Genomic DNA, 21,215 nt, shown 5'->3' with positions numbered 1-21,215 from the left:
AAATAAGACACCAAGCAAAGAAAAGTCCACTGGCGGCATGCATCCAGTTGATTCCGACCAGAAACGTTAAAGCGCAAGGCAAAGAAATACACAATGACCCGTGGTTGCAGTTCAGAGAAAAGATTATCACTACAAATGTCATATTCTCTATATGTGGAAGAAAAACAATATAACGCCACCAGTAGTTTCTGTGTGCAATTATTTTTTTTAAATAAAGTCGTGAGCCAAAACCTTTAACTTTATGAGATCATGTGTTCTCTTTTACTATTTTATTAGACAGATTCAGTAAACACACCGTGGCAGTTTTCAAAACTTCCAGCCATAAAGTTTGTAAAACAACAAAAAAAAGGAAAACTGAAAAAAAGCTTTAAACTAAAATAAAGTTCAAAACTAGTTTTCAGATATTTTTTTTGTTTGTTTTTCAGTTTAAAAAATATTTAAGTTTTTCAGTTTTAAATGCTTTAATTTCAAATAATTGTTTTAAGTTCCAGCATTTTGTTCAGTTCCAAATTTTTCAGCTTAAAATACGTTTCAGCTTCAAATAATTCATTTTTAGTTGCAATATTTGTTTTTGTTTCAAATCCATTCTGTCTGTCTGTCTGTCTGTCTGTCTGTCTGTCTGTCTGTCTGTCTGGCTGGCTGGCTGGCTGGCTGGCTGGCAGGCAGGCAGGCAGGCAGGCAGGCAGGCTGGGTGGATGGATGGATACTTTTTTTCTTACATTTCAACATTATTTTTCAGTATCTATTTTTGTTTTTTATTTCCAAGAAATATTTTCAGCTTCATTTTTTTCAGTTTCATTTCTTTTGTTTTTCAGCTTGAAGAAAGTAATTTTCAGTTTCAAATTATTTTTTCAATTTCAAATTATTCTCTTACATTTCAACATTATTCTTCAGTGTCACCTTTTTTCAGTTTCTACATTTTGTTTACAAAAAAAAATCTGCAGTTTTTTCAGATACAAGTAATTTTTTTGGTTTTCAGTTTAAAAATTTGTTTTCAGCTTCAAATAAATGTAAAGTTTCAAAATTATTTTGTGTTTCAAATAACTTTTCTGTTGAGTTCAAGTTTAAATTTTTTTTTGTTTTAAATCATATTTTTTCAGTTCCAAAAACCATTTTTTTAACAAACTTTATGGCCCCAATTTAGCTCCATAGTCTACATGCAAATAAGGTCCAAGTGAACTATGTCACCTTTGCTAACTAAGTTAGAACTGAGAACAGTTCCTCCCCTTTCATCTATTTTTAGTAAGATCTTTTAAAAAAAGGTTAATGTAATATCTTACTTAGTAGCTAACTCTGTGCCTTCACTGAGTATAACTCCTGATTAGTTGCCTTGATTTTTATACAAACCCTAGCAAAGTTATTGTTTATACTACTGAGTGCTAATAACCCAAGGGTGATAGTTTCTCTCAGAAAAAGCATGTAATTTCAGGGAAAATGTGATTTATGGTCTCTAATCAAGCATTCTGAGAAAAACACTACAGCCCTGGCCACCATCCAGCCTGTCTAAATAAGAGAAGCAATGAGGGTGACCTTTTCAATCATTTTTGTTCACAACAGCATCTGAAATTCAACTCTTTAAGTTTGTCTGATTTCCGTTAAGATAAATTAAAACTTAACCCTTTAGAATGAGGTTACTCTTCTCCAAGAACCAAAACACAAATTCAATACTGATGCCATAAACAGATCAATAACATTATTAATTTTTTAAACATATGAATAGAGGGTGTAATTAAAGCGGAATCCATTTTCCAAACATCTAGCTCTAAAAGAACAAAGACTGATGGATTTTGCTACCTACATGTGTAAATAGAAAATAGTCTCCACGCTTAGATTAAATGAAAATCCCCAAACTGACATGGTATAGAAACGGACAAAAAAAAATCCTGCTTTTTATTGTGTTGTGATTACGTCTCACCTCTATTCTTGTAACCTACTGCTGCCCTCTGGTGTTAAAAATAGAAACATGCATCTCACCCATAAAACTAGTTAAGTCTAAATATGTTTAGACAATAATTATCCTTTTTAAAAATAATTATCCTGCCTTTGTAAAAAATTATTTTCACAAAGGCAGTAAGCTTCAAGTAATGTAACCAACTGATAACTTTTTTCTTTAATTAGTGAATGAAAATAATGAATTATTTTCATTCAATATTTAGTTCAATTGGCGACATTGAAATAAGAAAAAAAAGATCATTTGTTAGTGATATAAAGTTTTAAAGTTTAGTTTGTAACTTTTATATCCTTGTGTGAGATATTTAAAAATGTTTGTCTTAAAAATTTGGTCGAAAATGTACATAAAGTCTAATGTATCAACTAAATATGCAGCTTGGGCCCATTTCACAGCCAGTCCTGGCTTTTAATCTTATTAGGTAAAAAATTGTCCACTTTCGGAATATTCAGAATTTAAAAGAACAAATGTTGAGCTAACATTAGCTAAAACGAAACAAAATGTCTGTTTAGACTAGCTAGTGTTAGCTTAAGCTGGTAAAACTGAACAAGGTTAGCCTTCACTTTCTTATAATTAGCAGAACTCTTCTTAAGCGGAACGCGAAAACTGTATTTATTAAGACTTTTACTCACTTTAAAAGCAAGGAGCCATTGTTCTAAGGTTTCTGGTAAAATCCTGGTTGCATTGCACATGCGCGCTTCCGGCACACCGGGAAAATCTTAACAGGGGAACAGGATTTTGCACAACATGTCACAAAACATGTCAAATTAAGTCGGGACGGGACGTTTTATAAATGTCTGACTTTTGGTTATACAAAGAAAAGATATATTGTATTCTTGAATCTTAAGTGAAAATGACAACTGACAATCATTTAAATATGCCCTCTCAATTAAATTGATGGAGAATCTATGCTTTCATGTTAGGTAAGCCAAATTCTACCCCTATTTTCTGATCATCCAGAAAGTAGAGGCAAATATTGCCTGACTCTCAGAGGAAGAAATGATGAAAGTGTGAACTTGACAAGACAGATAAAAAAGTAAAAATCAAAGAAACAATTGCATCGCTCCAACATACCTTATTCCAAGATGCCTGATAATGAGCCGTTTATTTGATTCAGGTGTGTTGAAGGCATGTGTCTAAAAGTTGCAGGATAGTCTCAAGCTGGAGTTAGACACCGATGTAGGTTGTTGGTTGTGTAAACTAAAATAATTTTAAAAATACTATTTTCTGTTTAGTTTTTGCCCCCATGTACAGACCTATGGAACGGATTGACAGTAAATATATGAGCTTCATAGCTTTGTGGTTTTTTTCTAACTTGTTCACACAGGGTATATTTTTGACAGGTAATTCAAGGACTCGAAGCCAAATGTAACAACAGATGAGGTAACCACTGCTTTCAGACTCTTGCACGTGTCTTTTCATCTTTGTGGGAATTATTCGAATCTCCTCCAGAGTGTGATTTCTGAATTTTAATCACTCCATTCCTGCTGACTTTCAATTCACGTGTCTGAGCCAAGACGATTTAAAAATAACATTAAAGGGCTGATGATACCCAGGGGGTTTCAGAAACCACCCTTCCTTAGAAGTAAATAGACTATGACTAACGACGAAAGCTTTTTAATGTCTCACTTGATTGTTGATTCATCTTAAAGTCTTCCTACTGATGCATGAACATCAGAGTCCTCTGTAAACCATCTGCGGAAATTACTCCCATTTTACCTCGGCAGGAATTAAGCTTACGTGTTTTGTTTTTTTTTGTGCAAGAAAATGCATGATGTTGGCCTCACATACCTGTTGGCTTCAACACAAGGCTACTGTGACGTCTGTGTGTCGACCAATAGCTGCGTTTCCATTAGAAACGTGCGCAAAACTTTGTCAATATTCCGCTAACACCATTAAATAAGAAACGCAATTAAAATCGCGCGTGAATGTGTTCGTTTACGCGATAAGTCTTTTAACATGCTGCACCATGATCCTCAAACTACTTCCTGTCGTCTTCTTCTTCGTGGTTTGGGCCAGTGCTAACATCCGGTTTTTGATCATGCGATTACGCGAAAAAGTGTTTCCATTGCTGTTTTGAGAAATAACAATTAAAAAAAATGTCACCTTGCCTAGCGCCAAAACTTTTAATCAGAAAACGAGTTCTTTTTTTCTCATAATTGTTTTCAATTTCCATGAAGCGATTTTAATTTGAAAATGTCAAATTGCCCAGAAATTTTGAGATTCATCACAGAAATTTTCTAAAAGAAAAAAAAAAAGTTGAACATTTTTGACTTTTGAAACATTTATTTATTTTTCTCATCTGTTCTTGAATTCCTTTAGATCGCAGAATAACGGGCCTCTTTTTAAGCCTTTGGAGCCTACTTTATGTGTCAGACAGGTTCTATGAAAGCAATGCCTTAGTTCTAGAAAATTAAAATGGCAAGTCTCAGTTAATTCTTGATTTAACAAGAGAGGCACTTAATTTTTAATATTTGACATAGTGCTGGGATGGTTTGGTTAGCTTTTCATCATTCAACAGATGTAGGTTGTATTTACTGACAATGTCTTTGCATGATTTTAAAATTGATTTGATAAACTGAAACATTTATGACCAAAGAGAAGAAATCAGGAGGGGAATGTTTAATACTTTTTCACAGGCCTCCAGAAAACTCATAATTTTTAATCAAATGAAAATTATGGAAGCTTGGTTCCAAGAACCTTGTCAGCTTAGTCTTTTGATATGTAAAAAAAAAAAAAAAAAAGTTCATTCTTATCTTTTAATTTCAAAACTCATCCAACTTCCAGCACATAAAATTTCCACCACATTTAACTTATCGGTTTTCACTTCATTTATTCCGACAGCTCATTAATTTTCCCACAGAAACCGTGACAGAGGCAAAGAAACTGGATTAAAGGAGAGTCAGGGAGACAAAGTTGTTGAAGTTTTGAGACAATTTATTTATTTAAATTTGAATTCATTTACAGCAGTTCCACTGAAGAGAAATCGGGGTTTGAATGACACCTTAGCCACATGGAAACCTATGATCCTATCTAGTGTATGTACAGGGAAGAGGATGCAGCTGGACAGTGCAGAAGGCACAGAATTGGCTTAATACTTGCGTAAAAGCGCTGCTAATGTGTTGGGAGGACAGGGGAGTGTAATGACAGCACTGCATTTAAGGTTATTTTGTAAAGCAACCATCATTTTGAAACGGTACAACGTAAAAGGAGCATGTAAAACTGCATTGAAAACCCCAAAATCTTTAAGTGTACACTTGATTTGTTTCTTAAGCCGGCGTGATTTACAATATGTGAAGCAAAGAAAAGGAAAACGTTATGTTATGTTAAGGCAATCTGCAGTAAATCAGAGGCAATTCTAGCAAAAAAGAAAATCACTCAAACATGGATAAGAAGCAGGCAAATTCAGGCTACACATGATAATAATGACAGTTTGGCAACAACGATCAGCCACACACCCAGTTTCCATCCATCACACCTGTCAAGAATGAGCTACCAGACTTCAAAGCAACAACAGTGGAAGCAAATGAGACGATAAAGTTAACAGATTGTGATGCATCTGAATCAGGAAGACTTTGTTCAGAAAACAAAACCAGTTTTCAACCATTCACCAACACACAAACCAAAAAAAAAAAAATAGAGCATCTGATACCACAAAATTAAATTTACCACAAAAAGATACATTTTATAACATGTAAATGTCACGTAAATACCACTCAAAAACTGGATTCAAGTAAAGCCTTTCAAACTGAAACGAAATAAAGAGAAAAACTAATTATATCATAGTTTAAACTCACTTGGAATTGTTGCATCTCAGATTTAGATTACGCTGCTTATAAAAAAGTACATTCAACAGGTACATTAAATATGAAACAAAATTATAGTACAGAGGTAAGTCAAAGTTACCGGTAACCACGACTGGGAAACCAAACCATATAAGATGTCAAGCAGGCACACAGTAGATCTTATAACTCTGCTTCTCCTCCATAGAGACTGTCGGGAGGGTAGATCATGATAACACAGTTAAATTAACAGAGTTTGTGATCTTATTGTACAAAAAAAATATTGAAAAACAAATGCAATAAATTTGGAAAGACACCAATGAATCTTATGCCCAAAACTTATAAGCTGAGCAAGCCGAGGAAAAGAAAAAAAAACAAAACAAGAACTGCTGAGTCACCGGTTGCCGTGGTAACCTAATCTTCTCTGGACAGCTTACCAAAAAGAAATCTAAGCCCCAAATAAACAATTGCCGCACCTAAACTATGAGCCATATTGCACATATTCATGAACAGTCACTAGGAGAACCCTCTGGTGGCTGCATGTGAATTTTTACACCCCTTTTGTGTTTAAAGTTGGAGATATGACAAGTTCAAGAAATCAATTGGAAAACAAACACCATAGAAATATAGTGGGAGTAAATGAGGCTTAATGCACGTACGCTCGTCACTCTTGGGGTATTTACCAAAAAACAGCGAGTCCTATAGCAATGATAGACACATTTTTTGAAAATAAAGAAAAATTCCTATGTGTTGCTGTGTAAATTGTGGATGTGAGCATGAAATCGGTTTCAATTGGAAATTTTCATAAGATTCCAGAATGCGTGTGACGTCAAACTCTAGGCATTGAAATGCCAATAGAGTCCAGTATAGCCCAGGGTTGGGGTTTCTCACTACTCTCAAAACCGCAATATAGTCAATAAGAAAATTTTGCTTAAAAAAAAAAAAAAAAATCACAGTTCACTATTTCTAAATAAGTCACATTTTGTTTAGATTTTTTTGTACATTTCTCAACATAAGAAAACCCAAATTTCCTGACAATAAACGTCCGGATCATACTGAATAACAGTAGCTGATGAGGCCAACTCTAAGATAGAAAATTTTTCCATATGTTTATAAAAAACAAGTCTCTATGAAGGAGATTTCAGAGAATGTCAGACTACAGCCACTTTTTTAATCTACAAATATCCCAAACCCACTCACACTTATTCACACAGCTGTGGGGTTTTGCACATTTTGTCTAACGGATTTGTGTCCAATGATAAATATGTGGTAGTATTAATGCAGTGAAGCAGTTGCAATTAAATGGTCAGCAACACTTATGTAGAAATACATCTGTTAAGTGCTGACAAGCTTTTTTTTTTTTTTTTTAAATAGTCCCCGACATAAATGTACCACTGCCTCTGAATGATGCTGTCAAGCGGTTGATTTAATCTGGATTTACGTTTTGACAGCACTAGCTAGTACATAAGTTAATATGATCATTTTTTTTACACAGATGCAGACCAGCTTGAATTTGAGACAAATTCAATAAACATTACATGTGATGTCGATGAAAAAAAACCAAAATGTGCCAGAATTATGAAGGTGCTCCAAATATGCAATAAAACTGCAGATTGTGTGAAATTACACTTTCAGGTGGCTCAAAAATATGATAATCGACGGATGATTTACATATCGAGTTCCAGTGTGTGACATTTTGGGGTAAGAGGAAAATGAAGAAATAAGTAAAAATTATTATTCTTTCGCTGATACGTAGTTTCTGGGAGTTCATTTTGTTGCAATTTTTGAATTTGGCCACTGGGTGTCACTATATGCACAACACACTGGAGCTATAAATAGAACAACAAAGCCAAAAAGAAAAGCAGGAAGTCGTTTAGCAACAGCAGGCCTAATAATCAGCAGGAAACAACCAAAATGAACGTCGGTCTGTGAAGGTATGAAGGTGGGTCAGGTCTCATCTGATTTCAGCTGGTCCACCACGGGTAAGGCAAGATGTTATTGCGTTATGTTTCCAGATGCAGCCGGGAAGATGTCCGCTAAAAACTACACAAAGTGAGGCGAGATGGGAGCCAGATTGGTGACAAGGGAGAAAAATAAGGCAAAAACGCTTTCCGGGTGAAATCTGTTTGTCAACCCAAACTATGCAGAGATGATTGGACTGATCGGATACCTCCCATATGGTAATGGATGCAATTTTCTTTCAGATTGTGGGTGTAAAATAAATAAGGGAGTTAAATTGTTTTTCTGACTTATTTCATTCCCCTCGCTGTTTGAGCTGAGAGGACCTCCGACAACTCAACTACATTTCAAATGACCCATCAAGTTTTGAAGATCAGTTTAAAAGCGGCTCCAGGGGAAATTCACAGTAAAGTTACTGAGTCCGGCCTTCATCTGTGTTTATCTAGCGGTCCTGGGATGGCACATGGGGGACACGGAGGGAAGGGGGGCTAAAAAATCCCAAACAAAAATAAACAAGAAAGAGCTTTTGCACAGAATGGTCAAGAGATCCAACAAATATTTACACCACAGATACAGGCACTTGTATATCTTTGGTTGGAGAAACCCCAACATTGCGAGAGTAATGCATTCACAGAGCGTTTGTACCCCTTCATGTATTTCCAGGGATCACTAGGCAACTGGGATGTAGATTTTTAAAAAAAAAATTCTTCTGTGTCTCTGAGTCCATGTTACAGGTAACCTCTGGCAGAGCTCTCTGCCGTCTTTTTAACCCTCTGACAGCGCCACCTGTCAAAAAAAGCAAGAAATAAATGCAAGTCAGTTCAGCTTTCAACAGAACACAAATCAGAGAGGTTTCTTTGATTTTCAGTTTGGTCTGATTTGTCCAGTGTTAGAAAAGTATAAAATTAAAAGAGAATTATGTGAGAGAAATTAGATTTTTATAAATTTACAGTCATGGTGAAAAGAGTTTTTCAGTGGGCAAAATTTTGTATTTCCAGTTTCAGTGTTTTTACATTTAGAGTGCCTCCCAAAAATGCAAGAGTCGATTTCAAACAGGTCCGGGAGAATAACTGAAGCTATAAAAAAGGATCAACACTCAAAATACTGACAAAAAAACCTCCAATCTTATGAAATCCTTTCTATTCTTTTTTTAGTAGACCAGAGAAATATGTTTTGACCATTACCGCTCTTGTGAACTGAACTGTTGTGTCATGGAAGAATATGTGAATTAACCAAATAAAATGAAATTAATCTTCTTTTGAAGGTCTTCAGTGTTAAGCCTGACTTAATCCCAGGCTTTTTGAGGCTGTGTATTTTATGAGCTGTAGAGCGATCAGATTTTACCATTAAAGGCGGGATCCCCTCTACAGACTCAGAGGAAATAAAACGGACTATAAAACAATAAGTGGCCAAACTCTAAATTCAAGGGTGTACACTGCATTCCTCTTAAAAGTCAATGGGACAATTTTATTTTAACTACATATTAAAAAATAAAGGGGATGAGACTGCACTGTTTACAGCGATGCAGTGTGCAGCTTAAGTGCACTCTACGTAATACTAAATCAGCTAAAAAAGCATGAACGGCTACCATTATTGCTGTCAAGGTAGAAATAAATATTTGACATGCATTGCAGTTTATAATCCATCTCCAACAATTCCGCTGTCAAAGTCTTTAATAGTTAAAAGATGAAAAATTCAACAAACATTCAATGTTAAGCTGGAATACAAATCTAAAAATTCACCTGACGCTAACATGACCAGCAGAAGCTAGAACAAGTAAAACGATCCAGATAAGAGTCTCGAAGAGTCTGTCCGTTTGACAACGGCAACTTCACAGAAGACTGAACAAAAAAGAGGCCGGAAACAAAAAAGCAGAACACAAAAAAAGAAAAAGTGGAAAAAAGGAAAGATCAAAAAGAAAAAAAATGAAGAAAAATTGTTAAAAAGAAAAGAAAAACTGAATAAAAGGCAAAAGAAGAAAAGGAAAAAGAAAGAAAAAGGTGGAAAGAGGCAAAAGAAAAAATGGAAAAAAGCAAAAAAAGAAAAAAAATGGAAAAAAGGAAAGAAAACAAGAACTTAAAAGGATGAATAAGGGGAAGGCAAGGAAATGAAATGAGAAAATGTAAAAAGAGTGATTATATCTGTAATGAAATTATTCTGCTACAAACTTTTATGACTTCCAGCCAGAAGAGACTCATTGACAACAAAAGTGATAAACATGGTAAAGGTCAAAGGTTCATCTCGCTGTAAGTGTCAACCTTACAAAGTGTTGAAGAAGAAAAAGACGAAGAGCTTTTCTTTGGGAGTTAATAAGTGAAGTTTCCTCATTACATTCCAACAAAGCTACAGACAGCATCTCCACCCAAACTCCTTTAAAAGCAGATGAAAGTGGGTAATATAAGCAGCTTCACATGAAGGTTTGAAGAAATGAGAAGAAAAGCAGCAGTGTGATTGGATTGTGTCTTAGGACCAATCAGAGGTCAGCTGACGCTTGGCTGAAACTACCTGTTGAGGTCATAAAGCACTGCTGGTGTCTGTTGTACCTTCTCAGGACAGAAGTCAGGGTTGGTTTGTCGCACCTTGCCAGGCCGTCCCTTTATGACTGCATAGCAGAACATAGTGATGACCATGACAAACAGGAAGTAGCTAGTGTGCATCAGGTGCAGGTTGATGAGGGAGCGGTCATCCTGGAGAGAAAAGAGTTTAATGACCAGGTTAAAGGTCAGAGTTTACAAATATTCCCTCACTGATCAAATTACGAAAACTTCCCTCTGAGGGAGATAGATACAAGGTAAAGCTCTACATATTTTACTAGCGCCCCCTTTAGGAAACAGTATATTGATAATACTGCATGCTGACTTGATGTAAAAGACATTTTAATCCCATTGGGATTTTCCTGATCAAATAAAAATAAAGTTCTAATGAGAGTCACCACAGCTGCTTGCGAGGATAAACAAGTTCGTTCAACCACCCGCCCGCCCGCTCACCCGTCCGTCCGTCCGTCATCTATTCATCCTTCTAACCAATCAACTGCTCACCTTCTAACATGGAGACAAAGAGATGAAGTTGAAAGATTTATATCTTCTATTTCAGGTTTGTCTGAGGTTATGTGGGTTTTTTTCCCAAATTTTGTAAATATATCCCAGTACAACCTTATAAAAAGCCATCCTGTAATTTCCAAAAATTAGCATCAAATATTTATTTGATTTCCAAAAGAAAATCCAATAAATAAACATCTGAAAAATTTTAATCTGAGTTATTATTCAATTTATCGACCATATTCCTAAAGAATATGGTTTGTTAGAAATTCAAATCAGAGACACAAAAATACTAACTCCACAATAAAACTCAATATGAACCAGTTGATTGACCAGTGAACACAAAGGAAAAGCTTGAACTGCTGACCAGGACAGCAGGATCACCAGGAACACAGCTGTGAAGTTTAATAAATCCTGGCTGCCAAAGTCTGTGCTTTTCTCGGCTTTCAGAGCAGCAAGAGAAAAATGAGTAATGATGGGAGATTTTACAGTGAATTTCTGTGATTTTAGCAGCTTCTTTCAGGCTTTTTCACACTGCTGCTGATGGTGCAAGGTCAACTGGTGTCAGGAAATAAAAAAATGTGATGTAATCAAAAACCTCTCTCCCTGTCTGGTAGACTTTCTTCGGTAGAGGCTTATTTGCCAAGAGACAAAATAAATGTTAAGGAGGCAAACCAGCCTTCCTCTTCTGTCACTCCTGAAGTAAAAGGCATTTGAGATTTTAATAGCTATATTTTTTTTAATAGTCAACTTCCAAGAAAGTAAAACAATACTTTTTGAGCTTCTTTGAAAATGGAAACCTGGAACTCACATCTGGGACAATGACGGTGAGTTTGGGGTTGAGTGCATGATACACTTTGCCGATCGCTCCTTTGTAACACCAGAAGGGGTTGTAGTCCTGACTGTACTTGGTGTCCGAGTCACGGACCGTGGTGAACACCTTGTACCAGGACGTCGCGTTGGTGTACGTCTCTGGGACGCAGTGCGGCGGCTGCCTGCAAAGGGAAACACAAAACACAAAAAAATCGTGTGATTTGTTGACTTTTGAAGCAACTATTTCACAATGACATATTAACTTGGCATCAAAGAATCAAGTTTTAAAAAGGAGCTGAAGGAAGAGAAAGTGGGAAAAACTGGGAAGTCTGAGTAGATTTCATGCACACTTTCTTTTTTTAAAACATTATTTTTATTTGAATTTTTATAGGAGCAGATTCCAGGAATACTTATTCTCATACTGCAGTTCATTCAGTGGATAATAAGCATCTTGCAGGGTAGGAGAAGCTGGGCCAATAAACAGATTTTAACAAATATGTTTCTCTTAAATGACAAAAAGTGAAACTGAAATAATAATAATTTACTTTAAGTATTCAACTCAAAGAATAAAACACCACCTGACATCAGAATAAATCTGATAAACTCTAAACCACGATACTTTTGTACGTTTATTTATTTTTGTTTGTTTCTATAGTTATTGTTTAATTGCAGAAAGCTACATCACATCCCTGAGGTTTTCTGACAACCTGGAGCATGCTTCTGTATTTTTTTATTGTTATTATTTACTCATTTATAATCGTTTGTTTTTTTGCTTCTACAAACTTACAGCAGTTTATCTGATGCTGCGTCTGACACAGCTTCCCTCTCACAATTCAAACTAAAGCTGCAACTGTTTGCTGTGCAGAAGGACGGATTAAAGCTGCACAGAGGGATTTGCAGGTGTTGAATTGTTGACGAGCTCAAACACCACGACTACATAAGCTGTTGGTAAATCACCTAGGAGCTGTTATGTGGGAGTAAAAGAGTGAAACGGCAACCCTGGGGTTTTATCCTACTCTCAGGGATGGATGGAGGCAAAAAAACCCATAAAATAACAGGAGAAGAGACTCGCGGAGCTTTTTAATTTTCCTTTAAAAAAATCTGTAAATCCTGCAGTTATAGCATGAATATGCCTCAACGAGATCATTTTTATCATTTAGTTTCTAAAGAGGATCTCAGGTCCCCAACCTAATGACTTGTTGCTCATAGTATGATCGGCTTAAAAATAAAATCTCAGATTTTTTTTAATACCAAATCCAATTTTAAGTTTCTCACTTGTTTTTCTTTAAGAAAAATAATAAACAAACTAAAAATTTGCCTTTTATTTCAGTAATTTATTCTGTAAGTTGACTTGAATTGAAAGTCAAAATAAATAAAAGCTTCTACAGAGTTTGGTGTTCAGTGTCGTGTAATCCAACTTAGCCATAGTTAGCTAGGCTAATTCTTTGATTAGCGCTTTAGCTTTTGCTAACTTTGAAAACATTCAACACTTTTGGCTTCCCCTAAATAATTTTTTTCTGATAAATTCTAAAATGCTAATTCAGTCAAGTAACAATAATACCTTCAGTTGTTATGAAAATGCTATAAATCAAATATGACTTAAAATAATTTTTACTTTGTAATTTAACACCTTGAAATTGGGTCTCTGTCTCTTTAAAAACTCCTACTCTTTCTGAAACTCAACCTTTGATTTCATGTCTTGATGACTCCTTTATTAACCCTTTAACAATGTTTTTACCAGCATTGCACTGAGAAGTAGCTCGTATAATGAGCTGAGCAGATATGCAGTTCCAGCAGGTGTTTGCTAAACGCTGGTGGCTGGTCTGAAGGAGCTTTGTGGGGGAGTTGCGCTCTGTGAAGTGGAAGTTTGGAAAACTGCAGTTCTGGGGAGGAGTTGCGCCTCGAAGGCGGGGCTATATCCACCCAGGCGTTTTGCAGAGCTGAGTGGTTCCATGGAGATTCAATGATTTCTCAAAGATGCATGAAAGTAGGCAACACTCTAGGTATGCTTTTGATAAGGGGATAACATAGTAATGATAATAAAATGATCTAAAGCTCAATAAAGTTGATTTCATAGAACACTGTCCATTTAAACCGAAGGTGTGACGTAGGCATTTGTAGATAGGATATTTAACTTCTGATTTATTTAATAGAAAAAAATCTGGAAATACAAGCTTTTTCTTTTCTACACATATGCAGACAGAGGAGAGGCTAAGAGCAAACTGCAGGAAACCGTCCAACTCACACTGTGACTGGGAAGATATTGCTGGCTGCTGTGACGGTCATGCACGTGCTGAACACCACCTGCTCACAGTGGCCGTGCAACACGCAGTCGTCCGAGTTCCAGGACACGGGCAGAGTGAACGTGATGTTTATTTCTTCATGGGCTTCCCGGCCTGAAATCACAGACACCACAGCAGAGCGTTCTTTAAATGCCAACATGTGGATCTGAGGAGACTACTCAATCAATAAACTGCATAAAAGTTTGGAGGAGCAATGTTTTACCTGCTTATGATGCAGCGGCAAGTTGCATAAGCAGAAAATCTGAAAGCTTCAGCAACAATATTATTAAACTACTTCCTTAATAATGAATTACAGACTGGGTTTGTGGGCTTATGCAAGATTTATTCAATGGAAAAAGGACTTAAGAAGATTATTAGGTAGACTACAGGACATGACAGAGGATTGCAAGGAAAATTAGATGGATGCCACAGCAGCGACTGAAGTAATCTGATAAGTTGCCAAGCTTTTTAAGTTATGTTACACTTCATAAATCAGAAGATCTGTTAGAGAATAAACAGAATCATAAATATTCAGGAACCCACCAGACAGAGTCATCAAAATCTATAAAAACCAACCTGTTCTCACAGGAAGCATGGTAGCGGCTGTATCATTGTGTGGACTGACGAGATGGATGGAGCTAAATAAAGACCAAAACTGGATGACAATTTGAAAAATTGTCCAGAAAAGAGTGGAGGTTCCCTTTCCAGTGAGATAACATCCCCTCACCCCCAAGAAAAACAAAAGAACAGCAAAGCCAGAAAGTAACAGTTTAGATCTGATGTGTTCAAACTGAGGCTTGATGCAGCCGCAGCAGAGACGCTGCAGTCTGCTTTGCCTCGAGGGTTTCAGCTCCATGTTCAAGTTTCTGCCTGCAGATGCTACATTTTCCCACATTCCTTCACTTTCCCACAGCATATTTTATCTACCTGCTTGCAAAATGTGTTTGACTGTGAGTGTGCGTGACATTTAAAGCAGTTTTAAACTTGATAAGAGAGAGCAAGTTGACCTTTCCCAGGAAAACCACCTTCATCTGAGCAGGCTCATCCTATTGATGTTAGATTAAATCCACCCCGGTGCTAAATATTTGCACGGCTTTCTATTTGCTTTGGTTATCTGTTCTAAAACGAGAGTTTTAGATGATAAAGCCAAATCATTCATCTACAGTTGAAACCGGAAGTTTACATACACCAGGCTGAGGAAAAAGATCTGCTTTGGAATAGTGTGAAAGTATTTTACTCTGATAAGCTGTGAACAGAGAAAACTTAAGAAACAAAACATTTCTTTCCAGTATGAACAAGTTGTGAAAACACTCACTCAGGTATTGCACCAGGCTTTTCCCACAGTAAAATTCAAGAACTTTTCAAGGAATTTCAAGGTAAGCTTTGAAACATTTCCAGCACCACACTTTGTAGAGAAAAATAACACAAATTAACTAAAGATGAAGTTTAAATTCATTACGTTATATGATTAATTAATATCTTGTGCTAATATTCTACATCCTAGAGCAGGGACAAGGGAAAAAAAATAAAATGTTTATGTTTTGAAATGTCTTTCACACACACCCTATATATCTGACTGGTCCAAGAAAATCACAAAAATGTTTCTAAAAGATATTATCGCCAAGGTTTCTGGCATTTAGCAAATAGAAAACACTCTAACTGCCCTAAGACAAAAAAAGTTTAGTCTGATTTACCTTAAGATGGTGGAAAAAAATGTGTTGGCATTTTTTTAAATATTTGGTTTCAACTGTAAATATCATTTTCCAAATTTAGACTGCGTGTTATTATAATTTTGAATATCAAGCACTTTACAAATCTTGAAATTCAAGCATTTTCAAGGTTTTCAAGCACCAGTATGATTCCTGACCATAAAGACGTACATATGCTGCCTGAGAAACTCTCAAGACCGTAAAAGTAGAAATCTACAGCGGCAACTAGAGATGAACCAATCAGATATTAATATCCTGAAATAGAAACAAAAGAGACATCAAATCCATAAGTGCAGATCTGTACATTCTAACTCTATGCTTTGTGCTCCGAGTGACGTCATTTTACATTATTATTTATTTTACAATATATTTAGAATTCCTAATTACACTTTCTCAACCATTTGAAAGAAGGTTTGTTGCCGTTTACTTTTACATGTTTGAGCAAGGTAGTCAACCTGATGTTTGTTTAACATTGGTTGTTCTACTTGTATGCACTGACTGAACAAATTAAACTCGAGTTGTTTGACCAAGTTGTAAAGCAATTGGTGCATTTGAGTGTGTTGTACTGGTGCAGATTTATCAAACAAATTTGTTATTCAGTATATCTATGTCTGTGTTTAGAAACAGAAATATTTTAAGTCAATTCAGCAGTTTTTCTATACAGATCGTATTGGCCGGTTCTAAACCTCTGATATCGATATCACAAGCGAAAAAAGTAGATCGACGCTTCCCTATTATTGGGAAATGGACCAAAAAAAGGCAGTATGGTGTCACCACTACACAATGTTGCAGTGGCACAAAGTGCAAGTACAAAATGTGCACAAAACTATGTTGATATTCCACTAATGTCAAAGAAACACAATTTCATAATTGAAGTTTTGATTAAATAAGAAATAAAATTAAAACCACATTTGTTAACGCGATAAGACATTTAAAAACATTCCACACCATCATCCTTCTACTCCTTCCTGTCGTCGTCTTTGTGGTTTGCTCCAGTGTGAACGTCACGTGATGAAAAAAAATAATAAAGTGATTCCATTGCAGTTTTGCAAAATACACTAATTTCGATACAGCCCAAAAAAACCCCATCTCAATCTAGTTCAAATTTAATTTTTTTAAATTGCCGTTTCCATTAAGCAAATTTATTTTCCAAATGTCAAACTGCACAATTACAGGGTCAATGAAAACGCAGCTATTGCTGGCTCTCTGTATCCAAATAAAGTCACCTGACAAACCCAGACAGAAGAAATGAATTCCATCCATCTATCTGCACACCCACCTGACAGACCGACCTGCTGCCCCAGCACTGTGGCGTACAGGTGGGTGATGTTGCGGGAGTAGCCGCCGAACGGCCGCACGGGGTCCAGCGTGAGGGTGATGGAGACGGAGATGTTGATGGGGCCCGAGTCCTCTAACAGCAGGGGGGGCTGTGTGCTGGAGCGGGCCTGGCCGCTGGTCACCACCAGGCTCTCCGGGGTGGTCGACTCGTTCAGGCCGTGCTTTATCGTCTCGTTCTCCGACACGCAGAAGTCCAGGTCGTTGAAGCGCAACAGGAACGTGTTCCAGTCCTGAGGCACAAAACTGAACTTATTGAACTAATTGATGTTTTCTGCACTGAGCTGTTGAGATTTGCATCCTGCTTACGCCGAGATGCAAATCCTTCATGAGTGCAACTGCTGAGGGTGTTCAAACACAGAACAGCACAGCATCAGAGTTTGCTTTCACTTTCTGCGGTCTGCAATTACAGCTTTACACATTTACAAAGTCAATCAGGCAAAGTTCAGAGTTCGTCCACTTTTCCCCATTAAACTGAAAAATTCAAGCACTTTAAGCATTTCAAAGTAAGTTTTCTAACATTTCTAGGTCCACTTTGGAGATAAAAATAATACAAATAAACTTAAGCAAACAGTTTGAATTCACGATTATTTGACATCATTTATTACTGTTGTTAATAATGTCACGTGATAGTACTTTACATTCTGCAGCAGGGAGAAAAAAACTAAAATAAAATGTTAGGTTTTGAAATGCCTCTCAGACCCATCATGCACACCTAACAAAACACTAATTTAGCAAAAAACAAAAAAAACCCTGAAATTTAAATAATTCTGCTTAAAATGTAAAATACAAGGCAATATTAGGAATAAATACTCATTACACTGAAACCATCCAAACAAATTGTTCTATGGTAAACTACTTGCCTAATTGAATTAAATGCTTCAACACAATATACAAACACATTTACATCAAAAGAAATCACTTTAAAAATGTTCTCACAAAATTTTCTTGCCTTTAGGAAATAGAAATAATTTTGGTCATTCTAACTGATCTAAAACAACAAAAGTTAGTCTGATTAAGCCTCACAGAGAGAAAAATGTGTTTGTCTTATTCTCCAAAATCAGGCTTTTAATTAAATGTTAGATGAATCTTTGTTATAAGTCTGTGCAGTTTGTAGATAACGCAAGACTTTATAAAAAGATCAAGCACTTTCCAATCTTAGAAAACACCTCATTGTAAGAAAAGCTTGGAAAAAAACACCACCTAACTGAAATTCAAGTATTTTCAACAATTTCAAGCACCTGTACGGACCCTGAAGGTTTCATTCACTTCACTTTAATTATCCTCCTAAAATGAGTAACTTGGAGAGAAACATTTGTGATGATTAAATGGAAACTGTTTTTTAAAGAACGGTGTGAATTTGTCGTACCTCTGTGAGCTCTGGAGACTTTATCTCCTTAATCTTGAAGAAATATCCAATGGTCAGGAAGGCGATGGCCACCGCACTGACACTGATCATAAAAATGACCAGAGGTGGACGGTTAGTGATGTAGCCTCTGAGGTTTTCTATGGGATTTAGCAGGTAAACCTGCAAAAAAAGAGACATTTCATACCGAACATATTAAAAGGTGTCGACCAGTTAGAGCTCACTGGACTAGGTTTCAAAATTAGACAAGTTTAAACTTTTGAAACTCAGAAATCTATAAATTTTTCTAGAGAATTTGAGAGTTTTTGGTAGAAAATTGCACTTTTTCTTTTCTCCATCTCCATTGGCTATAAAACAACATTGTAAATTTGCAGAAATAATCAGAAGATTTCAATCCAGGAAGGTATACAGTATATATATAATAGATGCACAATATTATTGATATAAATGTCGGCATTGGCCGACATCGGTGATTTTCTAACATATCTGTACTGGTCCAATAAGTAAAACTGGGTAGATACTAACAACTGATATTTATTTTCATCTTTTTGCTGTTTGTGTTTTTTTTACTGTGTTAAAAAGGACGAAAAAAATTATAATGTAGTTAAATATATCAGGTATCAGTCTTAGCAGCAATATTAATGCATCAGTGCATTCTTACATTATTTAGCTCTAAAACTGCCCCAGTTAAAACAAGGAGCAGCATTTGATTTACAGACCTGAGCAACAAATGCAAGTTAATGCCCATGGTTTATATGTGGCTCATATTTCACTATAACGATGACAGGACTGGTATCTCCAGGGTAACAGAGAAGCAAAGCGTGGCATACACAAACACAGGAGAGAACAAACCCAGCAGCTCCATTCACGGCTGCACATATTTATCAACGCCTGGTTGGAAAAGCTGTTCAGACGGAGCATAGGTCAGGAACAAAACCTTTAAATGAAGCCATAATTCATGGAAAGTGCTTTGCAAAGTATTCACACCCTCTTGAACATTTCCACATGTTGTCAAACTATGACCTCAAACTTTAATGTATTTAATTGGGATTTTATGTGACAGAGCAAACCAAAGTAGTGCAAAATTATGAAGTCAAAGCTGTCTGAGCTGAATAAGTTAATATTCTTTTTAAATGCAATTTTAGTTACAGAGACTTCATAATCTGTTGTAATTACTGCTTTGGTTGTTTTTATAGTTTGGATATTTGAAATGTTTCCCCAGGTCCAGTGTTAAATATTCTTTAGAAATTTACGTTATATTGATCTTTGAGTGGGAATACTTGTATTAATATGGCATTATTATTATATTAGTTGGAAATTGTCTCAATATGTCTCAATTACCTTTTATCGCAAAAATGTCTGGGACAATTTATCATCCAGCAAAATTTGTTGTTGTGACAGGCCTATGGACAACATGCATTTATTCCACTAAATGAAATCCAGCTTAACCCATTTGTTTTCATAGATGTGTGTCATTTCATCAGAGCATTAATCAAGTTGTTCAGTGAAGATATTAAAGTGATAAAAGCTGTTTGTTGCTTTTTTTAAAATTTATTTAGGCAACTGTTTGGCTGTGGCTGTGTGTTACAGCAATAACAGCCCCACAAACACGAACACTTCTCTTGTAAAACATTCCAATTTGTAACGTGCTTCTTTAGGACACCAGTCACATAAAGAAGTGGGATTTATATAATTCATTTGCAAATCGTAACTGGATTTAATATGCAGATTTTAAAACGTATTAATATTTATTGATGCTTTCATTGAACAAAGAGTGGAAAAAATAGTAAAAATAACATGTTTGGGAGTTTTAAACATCATTAACTGGAATTTATCATGACAACAATACCATTTATGTTCTATTAATTGTATATTATAAGGAAATACATTATTTTCTCCTTAAAGAGGAGTGACAAAAGCAAAAGAGGTGAATTAGCAGTCCTTGCCAACAACTTGTGTCGCACTGAATATTTCTCTGTGAAATAGAGACCAGATGATCACCAGACTGTAATACAGCAACAGCCGTCAGTCAGAGGCCTCTTCAGGTTCGTCGGAAGACCGACTGCTACAGCATCACCATCCACAACCAATTTTTGAATATACTTGGATGATATGAGATTTCCCTTTGGGGTAAATACTAATTCAAATGTGAACGCAAGGGATTATGTGAATGTAGAAAGCAAGGTAATATGCGAAAAATTATTTATTAGCCTGTCTACTGTTACAGATAAGAAGAGAACACGACCTTATCTATTGGCTGAGACACAAATGACACTGTTACCCAGGTTTAAATATTAATTAAGCACCATGTTTAGCTAGTTTCGTCAAACAATTGTCGGGTTAAACTAGCTATCGGCGTTGCTACAAGGATCAAACTAGGCTCCAGGCAATGGCGTACCTGATAAAAGTTAGATAAAAAGCTCGCCACTCACCATTTTTCCTTGTTGTGCAAGCGACGGGATGCTAGGTGTAGCTGGGAGGGAGCGCTGTGGGCCACAAAAAGGGCTGCGATGTCGCTAGCTAGGTTGCTGCAACGCAGCTAGTCTCCTCTAAATTTACCGCCGAGAAAAAAAAGTCTGCGCTCCAAGCTTTCAGCATACGAGACAACGCATATACTGCTTCCCATTCTTCGCTTTTAATATTTGCGCGACTCATCAGAGAAACAAATATTCATCTTTAGGTTTGAAATAACGTCAACATCTTCCTGCCGACATCTGATCCGCGCGTCCTCGCTTTGCGTAGGGAGAAGCGTCGCGGTCTCGTTATTCCCGCTCGACGTACGCTCGAAAATTTACGGTTGACTATGGAGGACAGAGTGGAATATGGAATTTACGTAGCGATAACGCATTTAGCGTGTTTACAAATGGCTGGGGGCTGTGGTTGCGTTAAGTTACCGTGGGAAACCTTAAGGTCACCGGGAACGGGATACCCAGGCGGCTGTGTATTTTTGTGCTGTGTTTTTAGTTTGACTTTTTCTGTTTTT

General features: G+C 36.3%; 1 protein-coding gene across 2 annotated transcripts; it reads right to left on the bottom strand.

The window, feature by feature from the left end:
* Positions 1-4,863: 4,863 nt before the first annotated feature.
* On the bottom strand, positions 4,864-20,988 carry tmem248 (transmembrane protein 248). Of its 2 annotated transcripts, none has more exons than XM_032577237.1 (7): positions 20,665-20,988; positions 18,236-18,394; positions 16,811-17,099; positions 13,786-13,936; positions 11,539-11,722; positions 10,195-10,376; positions 4,864-8,475 (listed from the first exon to the last, which is right to left on the bottom strand). In XM_032577237.1, exons 1-7 carry the CDS (start codon positions 20,665-20,667, stop codon positions 8,418-8,420), a joined length of 1,026 nt encoding a protein of 341 aa, XP_032433128.1. In that variant the 5' UTR covers positions 20,668-20,988; the 3' UTR covers positions 4,864-8,417. The 2 variants fall into 2 exon arrangements, with proteins under 2 accessions (XP_032433128.1, XP_032433129.1); XM_032577238.1 differs by having other exon boundaries at positions 10,233-10,376.
* Positions 20,989-21,215: the final 227 nt, after the last annotated feature.

The sequence above is a fragment of the Xiphophorus hellerii genome, chromosome 11 (genome assembly GCF_003331165.1).
Source record: "Xiphophorus hellerii strain 12219 chromosome 11, Xiphophorus_hellerii-4.1, whole genome shotgun sequence".
NCBI lineage: Eukaryota > Metazoa > Chordata > Actinopteri > Cyprinodontiformes > Poeciliidae > Xiphophorus > Xiphophorus hellerii.
Note: the sequence above shows the minus strand (reverse complement) of the source record. Positions and strands in the feature narration are given on the sequence as shown.